The sequence below is a fragment of the Sceloporus occidentalis genome, unplaced genomic scaffold (genome assembly GCF_023333645.1).
Source record: "Sceloporus occidentalis isolate IW3139 unplaced genomic scaffold, rSceOcc1.0.p SCAF_8, whole genome shotgun sequence".
NCBI lineage: Eukaryota > Metazoa > Chordata > Lepidosauria > Squamata > Phrynosomatidae > Sceloporus > Sceloporus occidentalis.
In genome coordinates, this window is record NW_028316988.1 from 22,555,269 (window position 1) to 22,571,560 (window position 16,292).

The 16,292-nt window shown below is 46.1% G+C and overlaps 1 protein-coding gene across 3 annotated transcripts in view; it reads right to left on the reverse strand.

The window, feature by feature from the left end:
• Positions 1–16,292, reverse strand: part of LOC149308188 (adenylate kinase 8-like) — an 81,047-nt gene that overhangs the window by 35,477 nt on the left and 29,278 nt on the right. For all 3 annotated transcript variants that reach the window (XM_089535278.1, XM_089535279.1, XM_089535280.1), the window contains exons 6-10: positions 8,635–8,716; positions 8,037–8,108; positions 7,058–7,258; positions 4,603–4,734; positions 2,670–2,759 (exon numbers count right to left, since the gene is read on the reverse strand). In XM_089535278.1, the coding sequence (XP_089391404.1) occupies positions 2,670–2,759; positions 4,603–4,734; positions 7,058–7,258; positions 8,037–8,108; positions 8,635–8,716 (577 nt within the window). The remainder of the gene's footprint in view (positions 1–2,669; positions 2,760–4,602; positions 4,735–7,057; positions 7,259–8,036; positions 8,109–8,634; positions 8,717–16,292) is intronic.

Below are 16,292 nucleotides of genomic sequence, written 5' to 3' on the forward strand. Positions count from 1 at the left end.
TGCTATATCATGAGACCTCACCTGGCTTTAGACCAATCTGGGAGAGCTCATCGTTCAGTAAACCGTACAACATCCCTAGAAAGTAGGCTAACATTAGTTATGTTAGCTGAGGATGGGAGTGTGGTGGAACGTGGAAGGCTACACTGGTGAGTGAAAAAGGACGCCCAGGCTTCCTGGGTGTTTGTATGTGTTTGTGACTTCAATGTCCTCCTCCATATATGGAAGGAAGCATGTGGAGGGATTTGCTAAAATTCCCAGTGATACAGAAGTGGGAATTGTCTGTGGATTAACTTCACTCACCCTGCATGGTGCAAGACAGTATGTGGCTAGATCGGATGACCCTTGAGGGTTCTTCCAATTCTAGCATTCTGTGATTCTAAATCCAAAATCCTGCCAAAATTCTCTCCTGCATCCAAAGAGCAGGAAGGCTTCTTCTCCTTTGTATCAGTAAACCTTATACACAGTTTTACTGCGGTGAGTTAAAAATACACACACACACACACAAGGTGAAACTAACCCTCTGAGAGTGAATTGAGGGGAATTAAATAAACAGTACAGGAAAAGTCACATAAAAAATTAATCTAGCTATTTTACCACTCAAAAATAAAACCAGTCATACAGAGGGAAAACCTATGTTTTGAGAAATCAGCAGCTTGGAGACTACCTGGCTTTTCTAAAAGATTAGACTCTGAAAATGTCTGGATGAGAGTGTGAGGAAGGGAAGAATGAGAGGAAAAGAGAGGAAAATCTATATAAATGTTTGTCTTGTTCTCCTGACTGTCAATTTTCACCAGCAATAATTTTTTTGGGGGGGGAGCTCCCCTGCTTCTTATTCGAAGGGAAAATATTGTTATTAGTAATAATAATAATAAAAGACCCTCTGTTCTGATGCAATTCCCAAGTGAGGGAGAAAATGGCAAAAGTTTCCAGGGAAGCGACTTCAAAAGCTTTGTCAAAGGAGGGAGGGGGGCAGGAGCTTCCTTTTTAAAATGCAGGTGCAGAAGGAAGGTTAGGAGAAGCAAAAGCAGAGTAAAAGAAAGAAAGAAAGAAAGAAAGAAAGAAAGAAAGAAAGAGATGTTTCCTATCCAGACTCAGCCAGAGGGTCTGGATGCACAAAGCTTTCAAGAAAACTGAAAAATAATTCGTGGTATTAGTTCCCATTTGGGTGTGCGTGTGTGTGTTGTGTGTTGTGCTTCTTCCTCCCTCCTTCTCTCCCTCCCTGGGCTCCTAAGAAGCGAAGGGAGCACCGCGGGGCCCCTCCAGCTTGTGAAAAATTAAACTCGGCGGATTCAAACTGTCCTATTTCCACATCAAACGCAGAGACGCGCCACGCTCTTCCCAACTCGCCTTCAAACGGCCCCCAAGTTTCCTCCACGAGGCGAAGGGAGAGGGAGAGGGAGGGAGGGAGGGAGGGAGGGGAGAGCCGCTGCTCTCCCACCTAATTGCTCCTCCGGGAGGGAGAGGAAGGAGGAGAAAGAGGAGGAAGAGGAGGGAGCCTCCTTCCCCAGGGTGACCTAATAACCTCAAAGGATGCCATCTGAAACCATCTGACCTGAAAAGGCAGGCCCAAGTACACCAGGGCTAGCCTGAAGAAGAGCCCTCCCTCCATGGCATCTGTCATCATCTGGCCAGTGTGGGAGTGAAAAGGCAGGCACAACTCCATCAGGGCTAGCCTGAAGAAGAAGAGCCCTCCCTCCAGTCCATCTGACACCATCCAGCCTAGGAGGGAGTGAAAAGGCAAGCCCAACTCCATCAGGGCTAACCTGAAGAAGAACTCTCCCTCCAGTCCATCTGTCATCATTTGGCCTGGGAGGGAGTACATCAGGGCCAGTGTTGACAATCACCCTCGAAGGAAATTCCCTGATTGGCTTCCCAGAATGCCCCCAAATCAAGCCTGAACTCTTCTTAGAAGCCAAGATGACTAAAGTGAGGCTGCCATACTTTGGCCATATCATGAGAAGACATGACTCACTAGAAAAGACAATAATGCTTGTTAAGGTGATAGACAGCAGGAGAGGAGAAAGGTCACACTGCAAGTGGGTAGATTCAATCAAGGAAGCTTTGGCTTGAGTCTGCAAGATCTAACCATGACTGTTGATGATAAGGCAGCATGGAGATCCTGAAGGGCTTGGGGAGTGGCGTGGGGCTTCAGGATCCAACATGGCTCTTGCCACACTTGATCCTGAAGGGCTGGGGGTGGGCAGTGGCCTCACTGGGCTGGGGGGGAGGTAGTCCCCCCCCGGCACCAGGTGACACTAGCCTGAAGGACAGCGTTGCAAAGTGGCTTCCAGAAGAAATTAAAAACGCTTACAAAGTTTTGAAACCAATTTAAAACTGTCTTTACTGACACTTGTACACCGCTTTGATCCTGGGAAAAGCGGTTAATAAATAAACAATGTATTATTATTATTATTATTATTATTATTATTATTAAAATCCCCACCTTAAAACACTGTAAAACTGTTTTAAAAAAATCATACCAATGACAGTAACAGCAACAATAAGTCTTCACCGTACATAATGTGGAGGGTCCTCTCAGTCTGAATATGGATATTCAGAATCTGCAATATGGAGGTATTGTTCTCTCTCCCCAACAAATCCCATGGGTTCTTTTCTCTTGCCAGTGTGCCCACCTGGTCCCCACATAGGTAGTCAGTCGGCCAACCTACCTGGCCATCCATTGTCAAGGTAGGGCTTAATGAGTTCTCCAAGTTTCGTACCATCAGCTACAGCCTCCTTTATCATATCTCTGCAGCAAACTGAGAGGAAAGGGGAACAAAAAGACACTCGGTTAATTTTTAAAAAGGAATCAAGGAGGCAGAGTCAGCGTGATGTGATGGTTTGAATGTTGGACTTTGTCTCTAGAGACCAGGGTTTGATTCCCTGCTTGGCCATGAAACCCACTGGATGACCTTGGACAAGTCACATGCTCTCGGCTTCAGAGGAGGGCAATTGCAAACCTCTTCTGAACAAATCTTGCCAAGAAAACCCCATGATAGGGTCACCATAAGTCAGAAACTACTTGAAGACATACAGCAACAAGGAAGGAGAAGAGTGGAGTGGTGATGAGAGAATGATGGCAGAGGTACAAGACACTATATGTTGCAAAAGGGTTGCAGAACAAAATAAAAGGCTCCTTGGTTTCTCCATTTCTCCCATGAACACATACATGCACCATCTTCTGACCTCATCCAGCTGGACTGGATGTTGGGCATGAGTCTGAATTAGAGGACCTCCTAGGTATGAGAATTCTGACTTGCATGTTCAGCAGTCCTCTGGGCCAATTTGCTGTGAGATTTTCAGCCCTGCAGCAGAGCAATTCAGAGGCTCTCAGTTCCTTCAGCAATTACAGGTTTATAACTAGTGAATGAGAAACTCATCCCATCTCCCATGACCTGTTACTTTTACCTCATATTTTGATTAGTGTCTGCCTTTAAAAATGATAAATAAATACATTCCCAGCCAAATGCGCTCCTCTCTCTATACATATATTTGTTGTTGTTGTGTGCATTCAAGTACTTTCTGACTAAGGCAATCCTATCATGGGTTTTTCTTGGCAAAATTTGTTCAGAGGAGGTTTGCCATTGCCTTCCCCTGAGGCTGAGAGTGTGTGACTTGCCCAAGGTCACCGTGTGTGTGTGTGTGTGTGTGTGTGTGTGTGTGTGTGTGTGTGTTATTCTCAAACAGATAGCCACAAAATGCAATTATCCTTCAGTATGGACACCACTCCACATTTTGCAACACAGTGCTCCAGTGCATGTTATGGGAACTGTTCACAAAAATAGGTATACTGGTGAAAATGACCTACAAATATGCATTATACTAGGGAAAGAGCTTGGAGGAAAGGGATAGGTACAGCAGTAAACAAGTTCTGAAATGTACAATGTCTGTTTTACATCCAGACAAGAAATACGTACGCACAAAAAATGCACATCAAGTTCTGTGCTGACATTTGAAAAAGCTAGTGGATGCTGAAACTGTATGGAATGGGCTCAAGAATAGAAACCAAGAGAAATCTAAGTAGACCCACCTGTCCACCCTCCTCTGCTGCCTGGTTTCCTCTCCTCATCCTTACCCCTCAAGATGAAGGGAGGGCAATGAGTCCTACATGTTGGACCTTGCGATCCTTAAGCCTGATGGAGGCGTGTGGTTATTCTGTGCCCATTATAAATAAATTGGTGTATGACAAAAAGTTAGAATTGTCCAAACCATTATATTCCCCATAATCATGGATGAATGTGAGAGCTGGACAGTGAAGAAAGCAGACAGGAAGATATGGTGCTGGAGAGGAGCATTAAGGGTACCATGTATGGCCGAAAAAAAATCTTTCAGCTAGACAGTGGACAAAAAGGAAAGGGTGTTGTGCAGCCACAACTAAACTTTGTAAAAAAAAGCTTCTTTGTCAAAGGTTTTAACTGTAGTTGAACTGTGTGCTATACTATAGTCTATTACACCATGCTAATGTTGATAACAAGATGAATGCATTGGTTGGTTTAGACATAGGGAGTGGGGAATTTATCTCCTCAGCAATGGAGAAACAGAGGGCAACAATCTGAGAAACATGACCAGGAGAGGAAAAGGGAGTACTTATTCCAAACTAACCATTGATGATGCCATATTTTTGAGCAATCAGTGCAGCCTGGAGGCTTTTCCCAGAGCCTGGAGGTCCACAAAGGAGAATCCGGGGTGAAAACGGAGCATGAGTTCGAGGAGGAATCTGAATATGTGTCAGAACTGAGGAAAAAAGCGGAAGGGTAAGTAAGTAAGGCTGCCAAAAATACAAAAAACTGTATAGAGCAAAACAAAACTCCAAGGCACTTCTGATGGAGCAGACAAAGAGCCTTTAACACTTCTGCGCACCTAGAGTAATAACTGACTCCTAACAGAGGTTGTTTCCCCGGCATCTGCACAATGCTGTGCTTCACCTACAGCCATATCCGCAGACAAACTGGGAGGAAGATAGAACGGTGGGGCCTTGGTGCCTCAAGTGCACCCCACATGCTGCTGTAAGGTTGCTGGCATGCGGCTTGGCTCACTTGCACAAAATCTCTGGGCACAGGACTCTGGGGACATCCCTCTACATACATTTCCATCCCTCACTGTCCAATGTCAGCAGCAACCTCCTCCCTCTTTGTCCACACCACAAATCTTAGAGCTGGCTCTGCTGGCAGCAGAAAACAGTCCTTTTGCAGATGATTTATCCCCAAATAAATATCAGCTAACCAGAGACAGGCACTAATCTCTTCCTTCCAACCCAACATATCCACAGCACCAACTGAACAGGCCAACCAGCCTGCTTACAAATTATGCTTAATTTGCAGTAAATAACCAAGTTAATTAGGAGTAATGATCCCCCAGACAGTCTCCACATCTAATTATTCTTTTAAAAAATCTGTCTGCTTGATGCATCGGCTAAAAAACACAGACAGAGAGAGATCTAGAGAGGATTTTTTTTCATTCCAAATTTCAATTTATCTCACTGCATTATTAATTAATAATAATTAATATTCAGCCTGCACACATATATTTACAATTCAAGGCATGAATTGTTTATGAAAGATGATGTGAACTTTTAGATTTAATTAAGTAATTTAAGGGTAATTAATTTGTAAATTCCAAATATAAACTTCCAGCTTGTTTACCTTAAAGTGCACTGCTTGTAATTAGAAGAAGAGGCCTTTTTTCAAAACGGAAAAATATAGCTAGGCTATATAAAAAGATCTTTGGAAGATTGTTGGGAATGGGGCAATTTGAAAAAAAGAAGAAAGAAATGTAAAACATGCTTTAGAGCCTCTCAGCTTCTGTGTTTTCCCTATGAAAGACTCAAATGAAAGGAGTGGTTAATATACAACGTTAATTAGGGAATATCACAGACACAAAGACACACTTTGGAAAACAGGGTGAGAGTTCTTTTCATCTCCTCCATTTCACTTAAGCACAGTCCTCTAGGGACATTTCATGTACTACATTTCCCCTCCTCAAAAGAAACGGTCTCCCCATCGTCCGCCTGGACCCCTCCCAGACAGGTAGATTCAGCGATCATTAGATGGAGGCCATTCCCCGTGAGAAGAAGCTGCTCTCCTCCTCCCAGAATTGCATACATGCCAGGAAGAGTTCGAAATCTACCCTTTTGGTCGTTGGCACATAATGAACCTGCTCAAAACATCTCAGCTTTAACAACATCATGGGTGTCAATAGTTTTCCAAAAGTAGTAAGTTTCTAGCCTTTATGGCCAAGGTGGTTCACTCAAAAATGTGCCAGCCATGGATGGTGATGTCAAACAGTGGCTCAGTAAAACCGTATGCTTTGTTGGAAATTAGGGATTCAGCATCTTTCTTAGCTCATGGTCAGTCTCCACCACCCAGCTCACCTCATGACCAGTCGTGTCACTAGGGGAGTGCAGGATGTGATACACACTGGGTGACAACTAAGAAGAGGGGTGACATCCTCCTACTACTGCTGGATACACTGCTACTGCATCTGCCTCTTCTTTTCTGCAGCCATGGCTGTCTCCAAAAGGAGGAGACCAAGGCAGTGGAAGAGGAGGAGGAGCAGCATGCATCCCTTCTGTTCCCCCCCCCCCACTGCCTCACTGCCCTGGCGGTGCCCAGAACAACTGAGTCAATGGGAGACAACAGAGGGAGGGCAGGGAAGACCACCATTTCCTTGCAGTCCTTTCTGGGTCTGGACAGGTGGGGAGGAGGGCCAGGCAAGAGAAGCAGCAGCAGGAGGAGAGGCAAGCAGGGCCTTTCTAACTTCACCACCTTTGAGCTCTTTCTTCAGGAGGAAGCTCTAGCAGTAGCAAAGGAGAAGGGGTGAGCATGACCCTTCCTTCCTGCTGCCTTACTTGCCCAGCCGCCCCCCCAAGTGGGGGAGGAAGGGGAGGCTGACACTGCCCCCCAGCAGCCCTCACTCACACTAGGTGACACCAAACCTGGGGACATCACTGTCCATGACCAGAATCACCAAAATCAATTACAAAAGTGAAAAGAAAAGATATGCCCTGCCACCCTCCTTCAACATCACCTCTGGAGCCAGGGCCAGGATCTGTTCCTACCCTGTGCAAGGGCATCCGTGCAGGGCTGGTCAGCATTGATCAGCTTCATAGACTTCCCAAAGGACTGCAGAATCCCGTAATAGTTCTGATGGTATTCCACCAGCCGCCTGGCCGTTTCTTCCTCAGAGATGCCTTCAGGAACTACCAGATGCATCTGCACAGTCTCATCCGTAGGCCAGTCAAATGTGGTATGGTAGACCTCTGGAAATCAGCCCATGAAAAACAGGCAATTAAGCAAAGAGCACCACCAGACTTTTGTTCAGCTGCAAAATGCCCCTGAAAATCATCAGCAAAACCCATCCGGACAAAGCTGAGAACAGGGAGAGAAGCAGCAGGGGAAGCCAGCAGCAACACCCAAGGCAGAGGAAAGTGGCATCCGCCAGCTGTCTCCCTCCAGCACCTTTCAAGGATTTTGAATGTCAACTGTCACAACCCCTTATGACTGGTTGCTTTGGCTGGGGCAGATGAGAACTGTCACCCAGCTCTGGGACTGAGTAAGCTGCATTATAGACTACAATACCCAGAATCTCTTACTGATAGTTAGTAACCCTCAGGCTTCGGCCATGATGACACCCCACACAGTGACATGGCTAGCACTGAAGGCATTGGAGTAGATGTTACTGGTACTGTGCAAAAAGCCTACTCTGCAGAGGTGCCTGTGGCAATGGGGCACCCCACCCCACCAAGTCAAAGAGGGGTTGTGCATGTTCAGAGACATGAAGGGAAGAAGCCACACACATTGCAGCCTCTGAAATACAGAGAGTGAAAATTCTGGAGATCAATCAAGACTAAGGAAACCTTTGACCTTCCCAAGGGTGCTGTACAACTTCCATCAGCCCCAGTCAGTCTGGCAAGTGTTAAACATCTAGACTTGAACTAGTGAATAAAAGGTGCCCAGATTACCCTGCAAATCCTCCATTTCTCCTTTTGCCTTTCCCGGCTTGCATTTCCTCCTCCCCACCTCAGAAAGCCAACTCACCTCCAGTAACACAGTCTACTCTTTTCCCAAGATTCCTCTCGATCAACACAGAGTCCGGAGCATAAAACACAACTGGAAAGCCAGCAAAACAAATACAATGTTAGTCATTCACTATTTTATTAGCTTTCACCCAAATATGGGACACAGGGCAATTCAGAGTAATACTGAAGGAAAAGTACAATGAAAACACATAAGAGCAAATGTTTAAAGAATTAAAAGAACAATAAAAATTAAAAATAATTAGAAAAACTATTTAATAGCACCTTCTCCTAAAAACAACAACAACACACACCCATCATCTAGGAACTAAATAAAAGCCACAGGGCAACAAGCCTTGCATTTGTGTATGTGGCTTCAAGTTGTCAGTGACCCCATGGATTTTGCAGTTTTCTTAGACAAAGAATCCTCAGAAGTGGTATTGCCAGTTCCATCTTCTGAAACAGAGCTTAAAGGGTTCCTTTAGGGCCTTGTGGCACTGTGAAGAATCCCCACCCAGATTGCCATGTGTGCTCTCCCTCCTCTTCCACCATATTCTCAGAGCTTGGTTGGAGAGACTTGGGAAGGACCATTTTAAAATGGACACAGGGAAGGTTCTTACCAACATGCCGTGGAATGATTCCCACTGCCTGCAAGCTCCGTGCAAGTTCCCGGGTATCAGGGAGGCCTTCGATAATCCAACCCTGATGGAAGAAAAAGAGATTTAATACTTTCAGGGAAAGGTTTATGCAAGGCATGGCCATAAAAAGAGGTAGGCAGAAATGGAGGGTCATAGTAAATGTTTGAAGGAGGGGACTCATCCAGCTGTGCCTGCTGTAGTTCAGTAGGCAGCTGACAGGATGGAGCACTAGCATATCTTGATTTCAGTAAGGCCTTTAACAAGGTACCTCATGACATTCTTTCAAACAAGCTTATAAAATGTGGGCTAGACAATACAACTGTTAGGTGGATTTATAATTGATTGACCAACTGAACTCAAAGGGTGCTCAACAATGGCTCCTCTTCATCCTGGAGAGAAGTGACCAGTGGGGTCCCACAGGGTTCTGTCCTGGGCCCAGTGCTATTCAACATCTTTATCAATGACTTGGATGACAGAATTGGGGGCATACTTATCAAATTTGCAGATGACACCAAATTAGGAGGAGTAGCTAATACCCCAGAGGACAGGATCAAAAGACAAGATGACCAGATACCCTCTATGCCTGTGGGGGAGAAATCTGGCACATTTTTGCTCCCCTGTACCATATTAGGCCCGGCAGAGGGGTGTTTGGTTTTTGGGGTTGGGGGTTTGTTTGTTTTTTGGAAACTTTTGGATTTCCTGTTGTTTAAAAAGATTTCTCCTGGGCCTAAAATGGTCACACACACCCCAAACTATGAAAATGTCCACATGTCTCCTAGAGGTCACTTGGGGCAAAATGTTTTTGACTTTTGTGGGGATGGACTGCCAAGGTCTTCTGGGGTGATAACTGCACCTCCTCCTGCCTTTTACAGCGGTCCACGCTAAAAAAGTGGTTTCTTTTGCTAGGCCTGAAGGCAACTTTTCACGATTTTCTTTCTATATACATCTTTCGTCTCTCTCTATACCACTACCTACATTTTCTATTTGCTCTCTTTGATGTATTTGTTCTTCTCTGTTAAAGTGCATTTCCTGGTTTTGAAATGTTTAGATTTTAAGTTCTTTTATTAAGAAGTGTTTCAACTTTTCTATTGCTTCAAGAGTCTTTGACAGAAGGGTGGGATAGAGATGCTTTCATAAAGAAAACACATGCATAATTGAAAAAGCCCAGAGTCCGCTGCTGGTGTGGCTGAACATCTATCACCTTCTCTGAGCACCCAGCGCTAGAGGCAAAAAGGTCTAAGGCCACCCAATTTCTGCCCTGGCAGTGCGGTTTGGCTAATGGGGCGTTCTGAGTCATAAACCTGCTGCGGTTCCTGAAGATATCTATTCCCAGATAAACAAAAGGCTTTGCAAGGCAGGGAGAGGGTAAAGAGTCTCCAAATTTTGAAATATTCAAGAGCATCCAACCCACGCACCAGATGAAAAAGCTAAACAAAGCTAAAGAGCAAAGAGCACTAGGGAAAAAATATGCACATTTCATTCTTTTCTCTAAATTATACAGAAATATTTGTGGTAATGGAATCCTCCCAGCTCCCAGAACTAATGAAGCAGCAGAGCTAAAGAGATCTATGTAGAAAGAGCCGTTTCCTCCCTAAAGTCCTTGTTATAGCCAACTAAGTGTTGGATTGAACATCCTTTTTATTAAAGTGGTAGAGAGAAAGAAAAAGAGAACAAAATAGAGGGAAAACACAAGCTCTTACTGATTATGTAGCTCCTGATCCAAACACCAAAGCAAACTTTTTTCAACTGATATTAGAAACACACATGAACCCTCATTACAAAGTCCTATAATTCAAAATATAGTAATTCAAAATAGGGAGACAACCAAAGTCTGTGACCCTCCAGCTCCAAATGTTCACTGAACCACTGACCAAGTCTTTATTAGCTGAATCTGAATAAACCCACCTGGGGCTGAGATCAAATGCAATCCTTTTGTGGCTGGCCTGTAAGCCATACATCTACATCACCCAGAATTGTCTGGCTGCTGACTGGGCCCACATAACCTGGCACATGCACACGCACACAAGTATACACACACACTAGGGCTGTCACTGATCCTGCGCGTGCCTCCCTCCAGGAGTGCCACCACCAATCAGCCACTGGCAACACTTTCCAGAGGTGTAATTTGTAATCTCCTATGATGCAGTGCTACAGAGGATCCAATGTGGCAAAGTGCCACTAGATCGAAGGGTTCGACCTGGTTGTGGTACAGAAAGTGAAAGCTGTGTTTTAATCTGCTTAATCTGATTGCAATTCTTCTCTGCCAGTTGCCTTACCTGCCTGGGACTTTCAGAGGAAGATGGAGAAATTGTGGGTGGGTGCGCCTGTACACACAAAACATTTTAATATTGCATTAAGCTGGCAATAATCACCTGCTCCTACATCAACTTGAAGCTGTAATCGGTAGGGGATCCAAAAAGTGGCAGAACAATTCGAGGGAAACATTTCCCCCTGAGGAGGAAACCAGGACATTCTAATTATACTGGAAAACACAACCGTCTCTTTGCAACTCTCTAATTAGCCCAGTTTTCCTAACATGCCACGCCACGCCGCAAATTTCTGCAAGAAATCAGGCAGACACTCCAGGGACACCTAGGCATCATTTTTTGCCCTCGCCCCCCCTCCCCATTCTCCTATTCTCCAGCCCAGGAAGTAGCAGGCAAAGAGATCCTGTGTGTGCCCTAAGAAGGGTGCTGGAAAAGGCAAGCCTGGGGGGGGGGGGTGTCCAGGGGTCTGTTGCTCCTGGCTGTGAATTCGGGAGACTCAGGGGCCACACACTTCCCACACGGAGGGGAACCAGGAGCAGGCGGCAACACAGAGCAGCTCCCAACCACAGCAGGGACATCCGGATTGGGGGGCCAAGACCTTGCTTGGGAGAACAGAGGTGGGGGGGGCAAGCAAGGCCCACGAGGCATGCAGACCCCCTCAAGGCTCCCATTGGAAATTCCTGCTGTATATTTCCACCAAAACTGGGCAACTGCACTCTCTGAAACCAGGGCTCAGGTGGTTTATAACTAACTGTGTCACGGCATTTTCACCCCCTTTGTCCTGTTTAGGCCTCTCCAGCACCCCCTTTGGAAATGATAAGTTGCTGCCTGGCTGTTTGGGCCTTGAAAAAAAGCCCAAATGGGCCTGAAACGGAGGTGGGGATGGTGGAAGGTGGGGTAAAATGACTAGTTGTGGCATTGGAAGTTTTGAAGAGTGCTAACAGCCATTTTATTTGATTGCGATTTCCTGCATGGCAGGGGGTTGGACTGAAGGGCCATTGTGGTCTCTTCCAAATCCATGATTCTATGTTTAAAAAGAGAGGGGAGGCTTTTTAGGGGGTGGGAATATATTTGCTGCTCTCCAGGGTCCTGCCTGGGATTGATGCACCCCCCCAGCCCCTTTATCTCAAGGTGGCACCTATGCAACCTGTGCCATACATACGGATGGACCAGAGACCCACACTTGGTTGGTCAGCAGGCACACAAAAGACCCTGATCCCAATCCCAATCCCAGGTACCCTAACAGGCACTGCTGAGCACTGCCCCAGTAGCAAACTGCGTCACTGCAGCTCCTTGCCTCCAGAGGGACTCCATCTCTGCCTCCAGTGTGTCCTATTTTGCCCTTGGGAAGCAAACCAGACTCCCAGCACGAAGGCTTAGTGTTCACAGAGTTATAGGAGGACAGAGTCTGAGTCCACCAAAAAGTCAAATGAGAAACAGAAGTAGTCCAATCTGGTCTAAGTTGCTCACAGTTCAGTACACAGTCCAAGGGTTGTCCCAAAAGGTAGTCACAAATCCAGGCATAGTTCAAGGCAAACAGTCATAGAGCATGACACCAGCGTAGCTTCAACAAAGAAAGCTTGGCTGTCAGTCACACTTGTCTGGAGAAGGTATTGGGGTTATTTATAGCCTGCCCAGAACTCGCAGGTGCTCCCTAATTGTAGTGTGCTTCCTATAAAAAAAACACTGTGAGCATTTCTTTATCCTGACATCTCTCTATGGGGGTAAGTACAGGTAAGTCTGACACTTCCTCTAAGGGTTGTGACTGCTGGGAACTCTGTTCCTTTGGCTGCTGGGAGCTCTGCTCTTGTGGCTGCAGACCTGGCATGTCATCTGGGCTCTCAAATTGTTAGAGCCTTCATTCTCTGACTCAAAAGTTCCTCCCAGGGTCCTAGAGGCAAGGCATAACAAGGGTCCTGGTGGCGCAGTGGTTAAATGCCTGTACTGCAGCCACTCACTCAAAACCATAAGGTTGCAAGTTTAATACCAGCCAGGGCGCAAGCTCGACTCAAGCTTGAATCTTTCCGAGGTCACTAAAATGAGCTTACAGTTGTAAAACACTTAGAGACTGCTTAGTTCAGTATGAAGCGGTATCTAAATGATGCTGCTATTGCTTGCTCTAACACCATGAGTACCTCGGGGGGGGGGGAGTGTGGAGCAGGCAGGGGGCTTACTCTCTGGGCATTGATTCCACCATTTCTCATTGTCCCTCTTTGGCCAGGCCCCCTTCAGAACCCCAGGCCCAGCCGCCCATGGAAGGCACCAGAGCAAAGGGCTTTGGCCCCTATGGTCAAACAGGAAAGCCCACCTTCTCCTGATACATATATAGAAACCAAGCTTGCCGGAGGAACATGCCTACATTTTGCACTCCAGCTCCCATACTCCATAAACCATCATGGATTTGAAATCAAAAGGAGGTGGTCAGTGTGAGGAGGCTGCCAGTGGGCCCTAAAAATTCTGTGCTTAACTAGATGAATACTTGCCCTGTGCCACCAGCTCTTCCACTGGATATCACAAAAGTTGCCACCATGCCTGAGACCAGCAAGTGGCAGGCTTGCATGGCAAGTTGCCCAGGGAACTGCAAGTAGAAATAAAACATGTCCAAACAGTACATGTGAGGTTGGTTCCGAGGCCCTGCTTTAAAAGTGTGACTTGGTGGCTAGAGAGTTCTAAGCAACACAAGAACAGCCATAGAAGAGGAGGAGGAGCTCAGCTAACAAGTTGTTTGCAGTTATTCACATTTCAAAATGCCAGGCAACGAATGCATTATAAATGAGCCTCCTCTGAAACTGTTAGATATATGGGTCACTCTCCACCCCACCACCCCCCTCCCCATCCTTGCAAAGGTCTCCCAGATCCAAGGCTCCAGCCAATCTCCTAATTAGCATACATTATCCATGGCTTGACACTTCCATGAATGTTTCGTCCGCTGGCTGGCTGCCGCAGAGGTGCAGCACTGAGGCTGGGCTCGGTGTGGGTTTATTGATATTCCAGCGCTGCTTGCCTGCATGCCCCCAGTGGCTCAGTTCCGTTTTATCATACATCAAAAGGGCCTTATGCTCAGGGCACTCTCCCACACCCCAGCCCCAAACACACACCCCCATGCGTGGCTCTGAGCTGGAGGTCTGGAACAGCTGCAAGAAGGAGAGTATCACAGAAGGGACAAGCTCCAAACAGATGTCAGAGGATTAAAAAAGAAAAAGGAAGGGGGAGGGAGGGACAAAGTACAAAAGCAAGGAGGAATGTGATTGGGGAGCTGGAAGAAACAACACGGAGCAAAGCAAGTCCTGCGCTGTGCCCCCCATGATTGCCATTAAAGTCTAATTAATACCTTAGTGGGCTAAAGCCACCTCTGCTTAGGAAGCCATGGCTAGGGGAAGCGAGGGACCTCCCATCAAAAGCAAGCCATCCCCAGGCACTTAAAGGTGGGTCAGCATGCCATCCATAAATGGAATTCAAAGCGCCTCTTCCTGCTTGTTCTCGCCTGTTTCGATGCCTCTCCTGCTTGATACGCTTTGAAACGGGTCACCACCTTGCAGTTGTACCAATGGTTGCAACAACGTCTGCATTAGGGCCCATCTAGATAGAGGACCCCACTGCTAACCCAAGGCTAGGCGCCACTGGTACTGCTGGGGGAGAGGCAAGTGTCAAGCCATGACACTCTCAGCAGCCAGAATGACAGACCAGGCCTGGCCATCTGGGAGCAGACACTGTGGCAGATGCCCTGGCAAGGAAACCTTTGCCACATCCGGGTCTTTTCTATCTCCCCTGGTGAACACGTAGACAGAGGCAGGGATTTGCTTGCTATATATATATATATATATATATACACACACACACACAGAATAATAGAATCATAGAATTGGAAGAAAGTTCAAGGGCCATCAAGTTCAACCATCTTCAGTCATGCAGGAATACACAATCAAAGTACCCCCAACAAATGGCCATCCAGCCTCTGTTTAAAAACTTCCAAAGAAGGAGGCTCCACCACACTCTGAAAGAGTGTGTTCCACTGTCGAACAGCTCTTATTGTCAGAAAGTCCTTCCTAATGTTGAGTTGGAATCTTTTTTTGTATAGTTTGAGCCCATTCAAGTGATTATCCTGCTGTTCTGCTCCACAAAAGGACACATCCAATGTGACTCATGTCTATTAGAAGGGCCATCACAATTACCAAGCCAACAACCAAACATCCCAAGTGCTTGTGCTGCTCTGGCCAACTTTCCTTGGGGTCACCCTGAGAATGGCCAAGGGGAGACTTAGGAGTGATTCCTCTCTGTCTGCCATTCCCAGACCAACTGAAAGATACAAAGCAATGGGATAAAAGAGGCTCCTTGGCTGCAGACAATCTTGAGCTGACTTCCTGGATATTATTATTATTATTATTATTATTATTATTATGCTTTATTTATAAAGCGCTGTAAATTTACACAGCGCTGTACATACAATCAATTAGATATATAGGATAGAAAGTGGGCATGTGGCTGGGGGCAGGGAGTAGGTAAGAGAGGCTTCTGCAGGGGGCATAAATCCACTTGCCTCCCCCCTTCAATTTTCACCACCAGCGCATTGAGCAAGAGCTGGAGGAACCGCCTGGTCTTTATGTGAACCCCAGAAGACGCCACAGATCTAGTGCCCATTCCCACACACCACCAGCTCCAGAACATAATGGCTGCCATACGTTTTCTCAGTGTGTCATAAGACCCTCACCAGCATGCTTCCACCCTCCTTTTAACGGCATCTGTATTAGGAAAACAGGTCTCACAGGATCCCAGCATAGCTGTCAATCAATAAAACCATACCCCTCCAAGGATACCAGCGACATCCATAAACCTACGAGTGTCAAAACAAACACGCAAAAAATCCGGCATGCCTACCGTTAGTGGGAGAAAAGCCAGGCAATTAATGCCAGCTGAATGAGACCACCAGGAGAAATAAAACCAACAGCTGGTGGTAGAGCAGCCAGGAAGACCTCTTCTTGCAATTTATTCACATTCCCCTCAGCATAAAATACTGACTCTGTAACAACAAACCATGACCATAAATCTGGTTCAAAAAGCAAAACCTATGGCCTCTGCAAGCAAGCAAGCAAGCAAATAAATAAATAAATAAATAAATAAATAGTTTTCAGGAATTTTTTCCCCTTTTCTAAATTAGAAGTCCAGAAGTAGAGCATTTCCCTTAAGATGGAAATCTGAAAAGGGCCCACAGTGGAGGATGAGTGGGATATACAAGCTTCTGGCTGCAGCTAACACCTAACAGCTGCAAATCCTCAAACAGAGTCCGCTCCAAAATTCGAAGGACATAAATTCTCATTTAGGAAGTGACCATGATTAAAACTGTCCATGGTTTGGAGCACAAACTATCATTTGACT